General features: G+C 43.6%; 1 protein-coding gene across 1 annotated transcript in view; it reads right to left on the reverse strand.

The window, feature by feature from the left end:
• Positions 1-16499, reverse strand: part of BTBD8 (BTB domain containing 8) — a 64513-nt gene extending 48014 nt beyond the window's left edge. Inside the window, exons 1-2 of the mRNA XM_054038021.1 lie at positions 16195-16499; positions 13613-13810 (exon numbers count right to left, since the gene is read on the reverse strand). Of these exons, the coding sequence (XP_053893996.1) occupies positions 13613-13810; positions 16195-16328 (332 nt within the window). The 5' untranslated portion in view covers positions 16329-16499. The remainder of the gene's footprint in view (positions 1-13612; positions 13811-16194) is intronic.
• Between the last annotated feature and the right edge of the window lie 376 nt (positions 16500-16875).

Raw genomic sequence — 16875 nt, forward strand, 5'->3', positions numbered from 1 at the left:
GCCACCGCACTTATAAAATCATTTGTGTGCATGTTCCCACTTGGCTCTATGTGTTGGCAATGCACGTCCTCACTAGGAGCACTTATATGACTGTATTGTCTTTGAGGGGCACTGTGGGAAGGCTCCTGAAAGCCAGTAACAGTCGCCGTGAGCAACGCACACTGACATTATGTCACCCTAATTACATCAACTAGGGCTCTATACCACTTGGGGAAATGGTGTTACTAAATTGGCATAGGGAGGCACTTATGTCGGCAGGAGCTAATTTTAAGTGAAGATGCTTCCACAGGCTAGGTCAATGAAGGTAGCTTATGGTTGACCTAACTGTATAATGTAGAACACGCCACCGATATATTACATCTTCCAGCACAAAGGGCCCCATTTGGTTCTTACACTAAATGAGCATCAGGAGCCATTCCACGGAAATTTATAAAAATACCTTAGTGTAAATGAGAAAGAATTCAGTTCCTGTCCCTGCATGGGCAGAGGTTTTGAGTTGTTTGTTGTTTTAAGTTACTCAGTTCAAGGGTTGCACTTTGTCTTTTAAGAGAATTAGTCTATGTTTTATAGGTCACACATATGCCTCAGTTTGTCTGGTTTTCTTGCGATTAGGAAACAGGTAGAATATAATTAAAACAGTGATTTTTTGAGTGCATTAATTTTGAGATTATGACCCTCACTAACAAGAATAATAAGATTTCTTGATAAATGCCCAAGCCTAGATTGTTGGATACTGAACTGAGCTGTATCACTCGTGTTTCTGAGAAACATTATACTGAATAACTTAGTTTTTGGAGAGCAGCAAGTATACATTTCTCTCTTATTCAGTTCCCTCCACAGATGATGTACTTACAATCAGAATATAAATTTCTCTCAGACAACTGTTTCTCCCCTATTGCGGCAATAGCGAACTTAGAATGGTTGAGGCGAATGTTTTAATTTGTGCCTATGAGCTCTTCTAAACAACTTTTGTCTTCTCTTGCATGAAGTTACAACTATGCCATTGCCAGAAAATGGTATGCAGGTGGGGAAACCAACAGCACCAATTCAAATCCACTCTTTTTGTGAAAGAATCAATGAATGACATAAGAATCCTCAGACATTCGTGGTCCTAGAGTTCTTCACCGCCGTTTCACTTCCCTTTGTTCAATAGGCTCAATGTTTGAAACCTCAAAAGGCCAAGCAGGAAGCTGCAGGAGGTTTTCTAATGTGTTTACAAAACCAAACTTGAAAGTCGTAAAAAATGTGTCTGAGGCTTAATTTAGGCAGAACAGTACTTTCAGAAGACAGTTAATTCTATTTTAAAATTCAGGTTTCTGGATAAATAATGTATTTAAATAAACAGATAAGTCAAAGTAAGCATATTTCATTTATTTGTAAAGTATATGAACAGCAAGAAGCTATTGGAACACAAATCTACAAGGTATCTGTAAAGGATACTTCTGCTGTGAAGTGGATGCTTTCTACCACTTTGCTGTGACAGTGAAATACTGACACACTGGAAAAGATACTGTCACAAGTTTTAAGTGGCCACTAAGGTTTGGATCCCAGAAGTCGATTATTTTTTTGGGAGACAAAATAAGTGGACACAGACACAATATAGATCCTATTTGCTTTATTTACAAGTTTTACAGTCTTGTGCACTATGGTTTTCACTAGGGACTGTGGATAGCAAAAACAGAACTTATGACTCCCACTGCTCCAGAAAGTAGTTGTATTGATATTGAAATGCTGTCCATAACCACTCCAGAATGCTTCATGTTTACACCTACTGCAACACATTAAACCTTCTTTGTTATGACTATGCTAAGATGAAGGCCAGCTCTACACTTAACTTTTACCAGTATAGGTAAATATCAGTGAAGGGTGAGATTTTTTTTTTTAAAAGTCATTTCTATGCCAGTAAAAGTCCTAGTGTAGATGTGGTTATACAAACATAAAAGTGCTTTTTTGCAGTATAGTTTATTTCACTTGGTGACCCAGTGTAAGTTAAACCAGCAAAAGCACTTTTTTTTGCTAGCATAGGCTGAATCTACACTAGGAAGTTTGCAGAAACAGCTACACCAGCGAACCTCTTCTAGTGTGGATTAGACTCAACTCACACATGACCAGGTGATCCAGCTGCCAACCAAAAGCAATCTTATGATTTGTTGTGTCCCTTAGACCCTGCGACACTAAAAGGAGCCACTGGCCAGTGTTTGCAGCTCAGAGGATGGTCTGACTCCGTAAGACAAGTGTTCTTCAAATTCCTTCTCACCAGACACAATGAGGCATCAGCTGCTTCTATTCCTTACTTTGGTCAGAGTTCAATTCTCAATGAAATCAGTGGGAATTATACCATTCATTTCAGTGGGAGCAAGATCTGGCCCTCAAGCAACCACTAATGCACTTTCCCAGTGAAAGATTTCTGTCCATCTCGGATATTTTTATTACAAATCTATGGACTCCTTATAGTATCTTTGCGACAATCGATTGGTTCATTGAATTTTCCCAAACAAAATCTTAACTTCACATGAATACTGCTCAGTCCTCAACTTTCACTACAAAAATCGGGAGTATTGCAAATACAAATGAGTAAATGCGAAGCTTTATCATCAAATCTCTATTACACTCCGTCCTTTGCAAATGTTTATATCCATATAATGTTTCTCTTATGAAGTAAACATAAGAGACAGACAGTTCTAGCAAGGAAGAGAAGCAGACTAAAATGTTTTCCTTGTAGATCAATCTACATGCAAAAAAGCAATTCCTAACGAATAGAAATGTTCTTATTTTACAAAGCTTGCCATTCTGTTCACACTTGTCATTTAAGGTATTTACACTCATTTTTAGAAGCTGTTTATTTTAAAAGTTTGTTTTCATTGAGAAAAAACACAAGTTTTTCTGTTGGACACTTCGCAGTAACCCGAAGCTGGAGCTCCATACAGCCTCTCACATTTCTCCCCTTCTTTAATGTAGAGCTCAGTTAAACTTGCTCTTCTGAGAAGATACTGTAGTTTAACACATATTAGACTTCATGTCAAAATAAACTGACTTTTTCCTCTTATGTTAGACAATTTAATTTCTCATTTTTTCCCCATTGTTCAATTAACAGTCTACATAGTGGTTTGACTTCCATAATTCAATAAAAATGGAGTGAGGTAGATTGCCTGTTTCAAAGTTTATAAACTGCATATTCATAAAGCAATAGGTTTGTTAATTTTGTTTGTTGCTATTTTGGAAAACAAGAGGGATGTTTTCAGCAATAATATCAGAAGATTCAAATTAATTTTAGGATCTTTTCCACTTGTGTTTTTATAAAACATTTTGACAATGATTAAATATAAAATATACACAAAGTCCATAATTTTATAATCTCACAGTATTGAGAAAAGTGACCATTAGCCATTCTGAAACAAGTATTGAGAGTACAAAAGCAAGGGGGGAGGGGGGAGAAGAAAAAAGGAGGTTATAAAGCGAAAGAAAAATAATCATTATCAGCATTTACTGCAAAAGACAAAGCAGACAGACTGCTTAATCACACCCTAAGTAATCTGTAGCCTCCATTTGCATGGGATCCTCTGAATTATTGTACCTTATGGAGAATATGGACTCTGCATAATTTCTTTTGCAGTCAAATAGGTTGGTAAACAGCAGTTGAGACCCATGCAGATTCTCTTTTTGTATATATAACAGTAACTTGTACTACTCCAACAACAAGAGGATTAGGCTGTTCGCATGCCAAATAAACAAACTAGAAACAATATACAACAGCATGCAGCACTGTTGTGATAACCCACCACATGAGTTAGTACTGCACTGCAGATTCCTTATCTCAGTTCATAACACAGTACAATCCTAATAGTGAGAAAAAGATCAGCACTGAAGCAGAAATACTGCTGAAGTGCAAGAGCCTCAGAGAATCCCTTGTGCATGGTAAACGTCAAGTTAATATTTGGGTAACTTGAATTGATAATATTCAAAAAGATGCACCTCTCCTGGATAAGTAGCTGAATATATGCTGGCGGGGGAGGGGGTGGAATATGAGGGACTCATCGCCTCCCAGTGTTCCTTATAACCCATTTCCTTTTCCTGTCTCCTCAAACTGGTCCAACAATATACACTGTTCTCTCTCTTCTAGAATAGCCTGGATTGTTAACTATCACCATCAGAAAGAGAAATACAAAAACCTATACTACATGAACAGAATCTCTAAAGCATTGGCTTTGAGAATATTACAACACATCAATGGAGGATTTATTTTGTTTAAAAACAGATATGCCTCTTTCTCAGAATAATCTATTAGCAGCTGATGGTCATTAAGTTATATGCAATTAAGTAATAAAGTCATCTTATGCACAAGTTCTCCAAGATGACCGCGAAAATGGGAAATCTGTTAAAGTATTATTACAATTTATTTATAATCCAAAATGTATTCAACTGGTATTGACAGTTAAGAACTGAATATTTTAAAATAGCAGAAGTCCTAAGTCCAAGTTTCCACAAGCAGTTCTGGATGTGCTATATTTGCTACAACTACCTTTCAAAAATGTGTACAGCAAAAGGCTAGGTTAGCTAGATCCAAAAATAGAACTAATTGTCATCTTCTGTAATATCATTCTAATCGCCTGTAGTTTTGACACACACTCCACCTTCTGGTTGTTTTATTTTTTCCTCTGCACACGGAAGATTAGGAAAGGCATGAACACTGAGTTCAAGAGGTGTGTGTACAATATGAGTAGATGAAAGATAATGAAATCTGAATGATGCTATAGGGCAACCTCAAAGTTAGTAGCAGTAGCTAGAGCCTGTTGATTTTACAAAAGGACAGGTTGTCCTAAGACTACAGAACTTAAAAGCAACAGAAAGTCCTGTGGCACCTTTAAGACTAACAGATGTATTGGAGCATAAGCTTTCGTGGGTGAACACCCACTTCGTCAGACACATGCGTTCACCCACAAAAGCTTATGCTCCAATACATCTGTTAGTCTTAAAGGTGCCACAGGACTCTCTGTTGCTTTTTACAGATCCAGACTAACACGGCTACCCCTCTGATACAGTACTTAAAAGATTAGCTAACTATAGCCCATGAGGGAGGGCAGAAGTTTCATTTCAGAGAGAGTTGCTGCCTGCAATTAATGTACTAGATTTTGTGCCCTTCTACTGGCTGATGAAGAATAATAAGAACATAACATTTGCCATAGAAAAATCAAACCACTGGTCCATATCTTTAACATCTAGCATCAGTATCTGATTCAAACAGCATAGCAGGAAGTATCACAGTGTCATTAGAGTTTCCTTCTATTTGATCTAAATGTATTGCTTGTTAACTTCAATGTCAGTGTCTCTTGGTACCTATATTTCACAAATGAGGCTTAAGGAAGGGGGAAGAGGAACTTCATGTATCTAGACTACATCAATCTATTCTCTCCTTTCTAGGCTCAATAAACCTATTTTTTTTATTGTAAATTATGAATGAATACCAAAATAGTATGGCAATAAAGTCATGCTGAAACGATATGAAGCAGCAAGATCATGGGTCAAAAGACACAGGGCAATATTTATCATTTTGTGTTCAAAGTGCATATGATAGAAAAAGGTTTCTTCCTTGAGTACTACAAAGTTATCAGGGGCGGCAAGTTATATGGGCCTGTAGTGCCCGGGCTATAGCAATATTCAGGATACGGGGGCCTGATTCCAATGTTCGGGGCTGGGTCTCTCCCCCGGCACTCCCTGCCGCCCCCACACGCCTCCCCCAAGCGTCCCTCCCTGCACCCTGGGCAGCAGGCGGTTCCTCCCTGCAGTTCCCCGCTGCGCTCTGCTCTGCCAGCTCCTAGCATCAACTGCCGCCACAGTGTCCTAGTGCCCTCCAACCACTAGTGCCAGGGCAGGCTGACCCAGCCCCTGCCCTTCCACCTTGGATGGATAGGCCCTTCCCTTTTCTGGCATGACCCTCCACAAGCACAGGGGGCTCCCCTGCCCACAGTCACTGCTCCTGCCCCACACTGGGCAAGGGGCAGCCCCATCCCCCACATCCAGTGAGGGGTGGCAGCAGGGGTGGAGGCACACACGTGATGACAGCCCACCCCAGGGGAGTCGAGGGGGCTTTCTGGACCTGAGAGGGGCCCTAGGAGCATGTGCAGTGACAGTGGTGCAAGGTGAGTGTGCTGCCAGAGGAAAAAGGGGACCCCTGCCCCGGAGCTCACTGCTGCCGGTGTGAGGAGGGCTGGGGGGGAGTCCTCCTCTTTGGCCCCAGCCAGGGGCAGCCTGCCTGCACCCCAAACTCCTTATTCCTGGCCCTACCCCACCCCAAAGCCCACACCCACAGCCAGATCCCTCACCCCACCCCAACCCTCTCCACCAGCCCTGAGCCCCTCCTGCACCGTGAACCCCTCATCCCCCGCCCCACCCCGCAGCCCTCACCCCCACACCCTAACCCTCTGCCTGAGCCACTCCCACACCCCTCATTCCCCCACACCCCAACCCTCTGCCTTAGCCCTAAGCCCCCTCCCACACCCCAAACCCCTCATCCCCAGCCCCACCCCAGTGCCCTCACATTTTTACATTATTTTAAAAAATATATATCGGCTTACAAGGCAGGTGTGTGTGTGTGTGGTGGGGGGGACTTGGACCCGTTCTGGGCACCACCAAATATTATTCAAACCTGCTGCTCCTAAAAGTTATTACTCAATGTAATACCAACAGGCAAGAAGAATTCATTTGTTCACAATGTTAACAACTTGATATTAAGGATTATCATTTATCAATTCTAGGTTTTTAAATTCCCTTTAGGTGCCTCAGTATAACTTGAGTATTTAATAAACAACAGAGCACCTGAATGAACATGAGCACTAGAAAAGCAAGGAAGGGAAATCCAAGAGAGGAAGGAGGAGGGAGCAGGGGAGAAAAGATAGAACAAGGATAAAAGATAAATGGATGAAGACCACCACCAAAGGAACAGGGAAAATTTCTTTCCAGGCTGAGAAAAAAAACCTTTGTATTTTAATTAAGTGGGAGGGTGCTGAGGGTAAATAAGAATGAGTGTGTTTGAGAAAGTAAATTAAATAAAAGAAGAAAATTAGAAAGCAACACAAGACGTGTCTGGAGTTTGCTTAGTCAAGTTTGCTTTAAAAAAAGATTAACTTCTTTTGCATATCTGTTAATTTTGGGTCTGAGGTGGCGGTAGGGACACAAACATGGAGTTGTTGATGGGCACCACTTCTGAAGTGGCACATATGCTTTTTCTTAGGGTGACCAGATAGCAAGTTTTTATATATATATATATATATATATATATAAAAATTCAGGGTGTGGGGGGGGTTATAGGTGCCTATATAAGAAAAAGCCCCCAAAATCGGGACATCTGGTCACCCTACCTTTTCTACACTTAACAGTTTGCCGTTGTAGATATACCAGCAAGAGTTCTTTTATTGGTATAAATTGCATCTCTGCTAGAAGGTGTTTACTGCTCCCTCAATGGAAGAAGCAATAACAGCAAAAGGACTTTTTTGCTGATATAACTGTGTTGACACTAAGGCTTTTGCCAGTATTGCTATGTCAGGTGGTTAGAAGTGTGGAAAATGTAATACTTCTAACTGACGCAGCTAAGCTAGTTCAACTTTCTAGTGTAGGCCAGGCCCTATGCACTAAGGTGATGGGCACGTTAGAAATGACTTAAAATAGACAGGATTCTGAATTATATTGTTGCTTCCTATTAGGTATACAACTAGGTATAGATGAGGTATATTTCCCCTGAAATTACAAATTCTGAATTTAAGTTTCTTTTTCTTAAAAAGAAAACATTTAATAATGAAAAAAGGAAGAGGAATAACTATTTACAAATGGAGTTAAAATAATTGGTGGAGCCACTGAAAAAGACATTCTTAAACAAAGGATTTTAACAGCAGGTACAGTGCTGAGAAGAAATTAACAAAAAACACAGAAGAATTATATATAGCTGTTGAAGCTGATAACATTCCTTATTCCCTTTCCTTTCACAAGCTTTAGAGATAAGAGAATCCAATTAGAAAATGGTAAAGGCTCAAAGCCACAGAAGCAAAAGATACAGTAATGGAAAGATTCCAAGACTACCTGATTATCTGGTCACATATAAAGACTTCACAGTGCTACTGGCAGTGAAAACTTCTGTAATGTAAAAGTAATCACATCTGTTATTAATCCACTAATGTAGCTTTAGTGCTACTCTCTCACATTAACTGCACTATTGTGGTTAAGATATTGGACTAAGTCTCAGGAGATCGGTGTTCAATTCAGTTCTATGACAGATTTCCTGTGACATATTTGTCAAGACAGTCAGTTTCTCTGTGTCTCAGTTCCTCATATGTAAAATGGAAATAATATTTTCTGCCTCACAGGATTATTGCAAGGATAAAACTGGTTAACATTTGGGACGTTCTGGGACCATACAAGTAATAGAAAAGCTCTACTGAACAATATCAGATGACAGATTTAGTCTTAGTTATTTTTAGACCATTGTAATGCATATGTTGCTCAATTTCTACTTGTTCTAAGGAAGGCAATCCACTCAGCCAAATCCATAACTGAGACCTATAATGCCAACTTTGTATTTTGCCACTCTCTCCTGCACTGCTCCAGCCCATTCTGTTTTTTCTACTTTGGCCTGGTCTACACTACAAAGAAAGGTCAACCTAAGTCAGCTTGCACCAACCTAACTGTACATGTACCTATGCTATAATTTGTCTCCCGGCAACATAAACACGGTTGCAGCAATGCAGAGCCATGGTCAACCTACTACATGAACAAGCACTAAAGGAGGATGGGATACTTTGCCAGTGAGTTTCACTGGTATTTGCTGACAGCAGAGGAATGATGAGATCAAGAATCTTAGGTTCCATTCCAGGCTCTGCAGAGGAGTATGACCTAGTGGGCACAGACTCTTCTGACCATTCCCTCCAAACAGGACCCCTCCTGCCTCATCCCTTCTTATCTGTGCCTGTTCCTCCCCTTTTCTCCTCCCCCTCCCCCGGCTCCTCATCCTAGTCCCATTCTCTTCATTTAACCAGTCATCACTCCACAGGCATCTCATACTAGTCTCAGTCTCCTTTTCCAGCATGTACCAGTTCCTCTTTTCCCAGTTCATTGTCCAATCTGTCTCTCCCCACCCTGACCTCCAATTCACTCTGCCCCCACTGGCTCCCAGTCCCAGTCTCCCTCCTCATCCCATCTCAGTGTCCTGTTCCTACCCCACCACCTAATCAGTCCTGGTCCTAATCTGTTTGCCCAACCAGTCACAATTCTCCTCTCTACAGCTCAACTTGTTGTCTGATCTGTCCCCATCTCTTTCCTCTGCCTCACTGGTTCAGAGTCTGGACCCAGCCAGTCTCTGTCTCCACACTCTCTACTCCTAGTCCTAATTTCCCTTTGCCCCGCCACCCCCAACAGCCTCTAGTCCCAGTCTCAATCTACTCTCCTATTCCCCCACTCAGGTCCAACTCTTGTCTCCTCTGCATTCAAATCAGGCAGGTTCCTCCTCCACTCTGCCTGGACCCTGCAGGGGGGCATTGAGAGCACAAGAAAAACAGCCTTCCTGTTCTCAGTTCCAGTGCCTGGCTCTGGCCCACAGCAACCCAGAGCTGCAATTGCAGGGAAAATCCTGTTCAGCTGCAGGCTGGAACATGCCCAGTGTAGACAGAGTCTTCAGGGATTTTAGCTGCAATGTTCCAGCAAGTCTCAATGGAGCATGTGCAAAGTGAGATTTTCCAAATACTTATTTATGCAGATTTTCATGGGGATGGCAAAAAGGCACATCCCTCACACAAAAGGTCAGGCCCCTGCCAAAGTTCAAGTCCCTACTCGAAAGCATGGGGGAAGCCAAAGCTTCTCAAAAAAAAAGGTTGCCAGGAATATTTTAACATGGACAAAACAATGTATTTTTCCCTAGCTTTGTTCACAGAAACAGTTGAACTATTTTGGCTTAAGTTTAAAAACAAAACAAAACAAAAAACAAAACTTCAGCCTGAGGCAGACACCCAACATAGAAAATTTCAGCCCAAAAAGTTAAAGTTTGTAATTGTTATAAACAACTGAAAACAGGGTCTTATAATGGCAAGTGTCAGCAACCTTAATAGGCTACCAGCCCAACCCACTTTAAATATAGATATGTAGGTGTACACACACAGTATTCATATTCAAGGGCAAAAATATAAACCAAAGCATTTAATAACACGAATACATAGTCACCCATTCTGCATATTCTGCATTTTCACCTCCCCAGCTCTGCCCTGAAAAGTGAAACATAACTACTGTAAATATGTCCTTATGAGTCAACATGTTATGGTTTGCATTTGTGATGTCTAAATAGAGAAAAATTTCTTTGATCAGAATTATCCATACAGTACCTTGATGGTTAAGGAATAAAATTAATAAAACTAGGTTCCAAGTCTGCAAGGAAAAGTATCTGCAAAAGTGCTTTTCCCCCCTTACAGTATTGAGACTTGTATATAGTTCCCTCACACACAGAGGTTTTGTTTAATGACAGCAGCATCTACCCCAACCAAAAAATCCTGTCATCTAAACATTGAATTATGAATTTTACATGACTATGTTTCTACCCTTCGCCTCATCAAGGGCAATAAAATATTCAATCGGTCTTTCACCAGTTACTGTAGCATATGGATACTATAGAATACTGATGGTCTGCGACAGTCTTCTCTTAAGAAAGAAAGTGAAAGACCCTGGCTGAAGAAATTATTTCTTAACACTGACATGCTTGTTCTCCAATTATTGACCTAGCCAAGTATTGCCTTCTTAGAGAAGCTACAGGCCTCTGTGCCAAGACAGCTCCAGAATTATCTGGATTCCTCAAGTCTTCTTGAGCCTTACTCTGTACCTAAGTACAGAGAATGGAATGGCTGTATCAGTTGAGAATGTCCTTGTGACAGAGACCTGTTCCTGGCAGACTTTAGCAGCTGTAGATAAGGAGACAATTGAATGACACCACAGGGTAGTACTGGGCAACTGCTCATCTATTTAAATGTTTCTCTCAAGTGGAATTCACCTTGTCATCCTTCCTGCTCATAATGTACACAAAGCCATTAGGAGGATTATTGAGGTTATATGAGCTGCAGTTAGGTTGACCAGGTGTCCCAATGTTATAGGGACAGTCCCGATATTTGGAGCTTTGTCTTGTATAGGTGCCTATTGCCCCCGTCCTGATTTTTCACAGTTGCTGTCTGGTCACTCTAGTTGCAGTGTCTTCAGTATACAAATTACACACAGCTTTATTTCTTCAGCTCATCTGCCCTATTCAGAGCAGTTGAGTGACTGTGCTGAAGTGAGATTATGGATCTGAAGTATATCTGGGTGAGGCTCAGTCCAGACAAGATTGAGCATAACATTTCTAGTTTGGAAGAGGACATTGGTGATAGTATGGGAAGGCTGGGTCAGTTCCCTTTGTTGGGGGACATCCTACTACTTATCACACATGATTGCAACTGAGGGTCCTTAACTGTTTCTAGAAATTCAGGCTGCATCAGTGGCCAAAAGTGCTTATTTCAGGAGACTTCAGTCTTTTTCAGATGCAAGCTTTACTACAGCTATCCATATATTTGTTACTTCAGAGTAAACGCACTCTACATAGTGCTACACTGGAGGACAATCCAGAACTTTATCTAATATAGAACACAGTGCCCCCTTGTCTTGCTTACCAGAGCTTCATGCAGTGACCACATTACATCTGTGCTCCAAGACCCACACCATTTCATTTCTGGGTGTAATTCAAGGTATTGTTTCTGACTTATACAGGTCTAACCGATTTGGGTCCTGGCTAACAGAAAGACCATCTCTTCCCCATGGGATACCTCTGCCACCGAGATTAGTGGAGGCACACAACCTGACACATTCCGTCTTTACCTGAGAGAGGGCTGCTAGAATGCTGTTCTCAGTGAGGAGCCACTCAACTCTGAAGTTTGCTTCCCTCACTTGGTCCAATAAAGTTCAAGGCTGTAGACCTTTAGGGCTTTTTAAAAGGCCATCTGTTTTTCTAGACTTTTGAGAAGATGGAAGATTAGGAGGATGTACATATTGATAATGATTTAATCCTTCAGCACTAAGGCAGAGGTGGGAACCCCCAACCCCACAGATGCATTTACACATAATCTAGAATACATAGAGACGGGCATTTAAAAAGATTAAGGTTTATATTTAGACATAGTGTTTTGAAACTCAAGTTGTTTTGTAAGACTAGCACATATTTTTCCTTGGAGATCCTGCTGGACCCTAGGGACTTTTACTTGCTTTCCAATGAACACAAGTTAATTGAAAACAAGTGATACAGAGCCATGAATTGTAGGTATATGATGCTTACCATTCAAGAAACAGAGGAGTAAGTCCAAATGTTTAATTAAAGATGTGGGAAGTTATGTCCTGTGGCACTGGTTCAGTATAAGAACCTTCTACACGACCACTAATATACACTGCTATTGGTATGATGCACAATTAGAATGCTATGTGCAGTATCTCACTGAGTAATGTCTTTTTTTTTTTTTTTTTCAATATACTCTCACTAGAAGTTGTCATTTAAAACACCAAAAGTTCCATGTTTTATATTATTTTGAAGACACTACTGTTAACATCTCAGTAGGAAACTGAATACCATGTTTTAAGCAATATCTTCTGGATTTTTAAAAAGTATCTACTGCTTCCTGTTTTCAACCATCTGCCCATACTTCCACCACATAAGTTACAGTCATCTCAAAAAAAAGAAACTTAGGTCATTAGGACCTTAATGATGGCAGCCTAATATTAAATTCAGTGAGTCAGCCACTAGCCTTAATATCATACAGAGGACTTTCAATATTTTCACCTTTAATGACCTCTTTAATGGACGCTATATATCATTTTTTCCATGTTACCATACTGATGTGAGAGCAAGTCCTTTGACAAGATCTTTCATCAACAGAGTTGGTCCAATAAAAGATATTACATCACCCTCTTGTCTTTCTAAGATGTGTAGATGTTTGAAAATTTACAGTTTGAAAGTTTTATTACTAGCCCTTTAAAATATAAAATGTTTCAATAATAAAACAAACACAGGTATTCAGCACAAGCGGCCTATTTCTTTACAAATGAACAGGTTAATAAAGTAATACAAGGAATAATGCTGGCATTCATTTGCTACTTGCTGACTACTTTCCATTTCTGTTATGGCTTAATATTTACCAGATGTGTTAAGCAGCCACAATAAACCATGTCAGTATTTAGCAACAACAGAAACCATAAAACAAAAAATTTATTTCAAAACTACAATTATCTGTCCTCCAAGCTGTATCATCCAAGAATGGGCTAATCAGTGTGAGTAGGCATGGGCGGATTAATTGCTTAAAATATAGTACTAAATATTCTCTTGCCCCAATCTCCTCTCCCCTAAACTAAGGATCCAGTCTTGCTACTATTGACATCTGTGGTAAAACTCCCATTGATGCTAATTGGAACACTATCAGATCCAGTAACTTTAAGCAAAACTTAGTTTTGTTGAACAGATTCTCTTCCAGACACTACAGAACATACACAAAAAATGCTGACTAGCTGACCATTTTAATTTTTAGACAGTGAAATACCAAAAAAAAGAAAGATAAGATAATGAAAAACTTACTGCAGAAATGTTTTAAATTCTGAGGGCTCAAAGTTCTGCAGATTAAAAGTTTCATGGTCTTTCAGATTAGTTAATTGTTTTCCGGTACAGTATAAGAAGAAGTCTGGAACTCTTGCTAAAAGCACTGCTTTATGTGCTCTGAATAGAGTATGACCAACACAAAAAGTGACATCTGCATGTATTTCTTCTTTAAGAAGCCTGTTAGAAGACAGGAATCATTATGCAATTAAATTCAGATCTAGAAGACACACTCTAAACACTGTTTGTAATATACTGGAATCTTTAAAAAAAATCCACATTTTTTTTTTTAAATTACAGTAAAATACGAATGCCACAACAATTCAGGATGTAGTCATCTGGAAAAAAAAATCCTGTTGAAGCATTTTAACTCAATTCAGTTGCTGGAACTGACCCACATCTTCAGCTAGTTAGACCAGCACTATGGTCCAAGTGCAATGCTGACACTGAGATACATTGCTATGGCACACAGACCCCCAGCTGGTGATGCCACTACTGCATCTTGATCAGTGGAACTGGAGTCAGAGGGCTCATGCTCCCTGGAGGGGCTGTTATTAAGAGAGCACCAAGAAAAATAGGGACTGCAGGGAGTTAGGCTGGAAGCAAATCAGCCATGTGGACAGAGCAATGGACAGCGTTTATTAAAGTTCCATTTGTTCAGCTTAACTTTGCAATGCTTTGCTCTTTGAAAATGAAACATGGTGGCAACAGCTCAGCTGTTTGCAATCTGCTGCCCTTGAGAAAGTTAAGTAAGTAGGGTTACCATATTTAACAAATAAAAAAAGAGGACCCTCCACGGGGCCCTGGCCCAGCCCATTTCCCCACCCCCAGCCCCGCCCCCTCCTCCCTCCCACTCCCAGCCATGCGAAAAGGGCTGCCCGAGTGCTACCGGCTTCACGGTTTGCCGGGCAGCCCCCAGACCCTGCACCCCCGGCCGGCGCTTCCCCAGCGCAGCTGGAGCCCGGGAGGGGAAGCGCCCAGCCGGGGGCGCAGGATCTGGAGGCTACTCGGCAAACCGTGAAGCCGGCAGCGCTTGGGCTTCGGGCAGCCCCTATGCCTCCGGACCCTGCGCCCCCGGTAGGGCACCTCCCCTCCCGGGCTCCGGCGGCGCAGGGTCCGGAGGCATGGGGGCTGCCCAAAGCCCGTAGCACTCGGCTCTTAAACAAAGCCGAAGAGTCAGGGGAGGAGCAGAGCCGCCGCGGCCAGAGGCTCTGCTCCTCCCCTGACTCTTCGGCTCTGTTTAAGAGGCGAGCTGCCAGAGCGCTACTGGCTTCGGGCAGCCCCCGTGCCTCCGGACCCTGCGCCGCCGGAGCCCGGGAGGGGAAGTGCCCGGCCGGCGGCTGGGGTCCGGAGGCAAGGGGGCTGCCTGAAGCCCATAGCGCTCGGGCAGCTCGGCTCTTAAACAGAGCCGAAGAGTCAGGGGAGGAGCAGAGCCGCCACGGGAGGGGAAGTGCCCGGCCGGCATTTTCCCGGACATGTTCGGCTTTTTGGCCATTCCCCCCGGACGGGGGTTTGATTGCCGAAAAGCCAGACATGTCCGGGAAAAACCGGACATATGGTAACCCTAAAGTAAGCCCCCTCAGAGCCCTGGATTTTGCAGACACAAATCCAGCCCAGTGATGGACCCAGTTGAAGGAGGATTCAGAGCTGGTCATGCAATAGGACAATAGCAGGAAAGTAAAATTATTATTTTACCTTATTGGGGAACAAGAAGAGAGGTCAGCACCACAGGAGGGCTCACCACTGCCTCAAGCCTCACAGCAGTCTAAGGCCAATGGGGGCTGCAGGAAGCGGCGCAGGCTGAGGGATGTGCTGGCCGCCCTTCCGGCAGCCCCAATGGGCCTGGAGAGGCGAACCACGGCCAGTGGGAGCCGCAATTGGCCAAACCTGCGGACGCAGCAGGTAAACAAACCGGCCCGGAACACCAGGGGCTTTCCCTGAACAAGCAGCGGCCCGGCTTTGAGAAGCACTGATCTACAGTACAATGGTGCTCCCACCAATGTAAGTTGCCCACTACATAGATTTAATAACACCACCTCTGCAAGAGACATAGTGCTTAGGTCAATGTAGTTAGGGCAACAGAGTGTGTCTATGCAGAAACTGCGTTACTCACACCGCCTATTGGCTGTCAGCACCACGCAGGGCTCTTAGCAGGAGACTGCCACCACCACCCCGAACATGGAGCTCTGGCAGCCCTAGGAAGGAGGGCCTCGATTTCATAGCACGGAGCCTAGCAGCAGTAAAATTGACATTCTTACACTTTTGTGGCTGCTATTATTTCACCTTTCCCCTGTAGCTCTCGCTGTAAGCCCCAGGGACCGGGGAGTTGAGATACTGTGGCCTGATGCTGCAGTGCTGTGGCTAAGGTACTCCCAGGTGGTGACCCCGTCCGGGGGGAATTGCCAAAAAGCCAAACGTGTCCGGGAAAATGCCGGCCGAGTACCAGGACAACGCTGGGGCTGGCCGAAGGCCTCACCACGCCTCAGGTGCCCCGCTCCCCAGGATCAGACTTTGACCCGAGGCTGTGCCCTGCCCCAGGGTGAGTGCCGCGCCTCCGCCCCTACCTGCCGAGATCCTGACGGAGCTGCTCAGCCACCATCTCCTTCAGCCTCTGCCGCTCCCACGCCCCCCTCCCGCCACCTGCTGCCGGGGCCCAGCTGGTGCCTTTCGAGACAACTTCCCCCCCACACCGCGCCATGTGCCGGGGTCCGCTGCCTCTTAGGCGGCAGCTTCTTGTACTAACGCCGGCGAGAGCGTCGATGATTGATAGACGGTCCCTGAGCTACACAGTTTATAGGACATCGCTGGTATTCACGAAGAAGCCGTACTCCGGCGTTCGCCCCGAGGGACGGCGTCCACCCTACGGCGGCAACGCCAAGCAACCCAGGGACTCTCTCAAAACAACTAACTTGCCGGGCGCCTTCTCCACACCGGAAACCTCCGCGCATTGGACACAGCGCCAGCTTCCCTCCTCCCATTGGGCGGTCCGGAAGCGACCTTGACCAATCGAAGCTGCTCGCCTTCAGACACATCTGCTCCGCCCCCATGTTTACCAGGGCGGGGTTGCTGAGGGAGCGCCGGCCTGAGACCCGCTGTGTTTGGGGCGGAGCTCTGGCTCCGCGGGGTTAGGCAGGGCGCTGGGGCACAGGGCAGCGGAGGGGTGGGGCGAGGTGGCACGTGGCGGGGATCCAGGGTCCCCGCAGGGAGGTTCCGGGGCAGCCAGCTTGGCTCGGCAGGGGCGGGGA

The sequence above is a fragment of the Malaclemys terrapin genome, chromosome 8 (genome assembly GCF_027887155.1).
Source record: "Malaclemys terrapin pileata isolate rMalTer1 chromosome 8, rMalTer1.hap1, whole genome shotgun sequence".
Taxonomy (NCBI): Eukaryota; Metazoa; Chordata; order Testudines; family Emydidae; genus Malaclemys; species Malaclemys terrapin.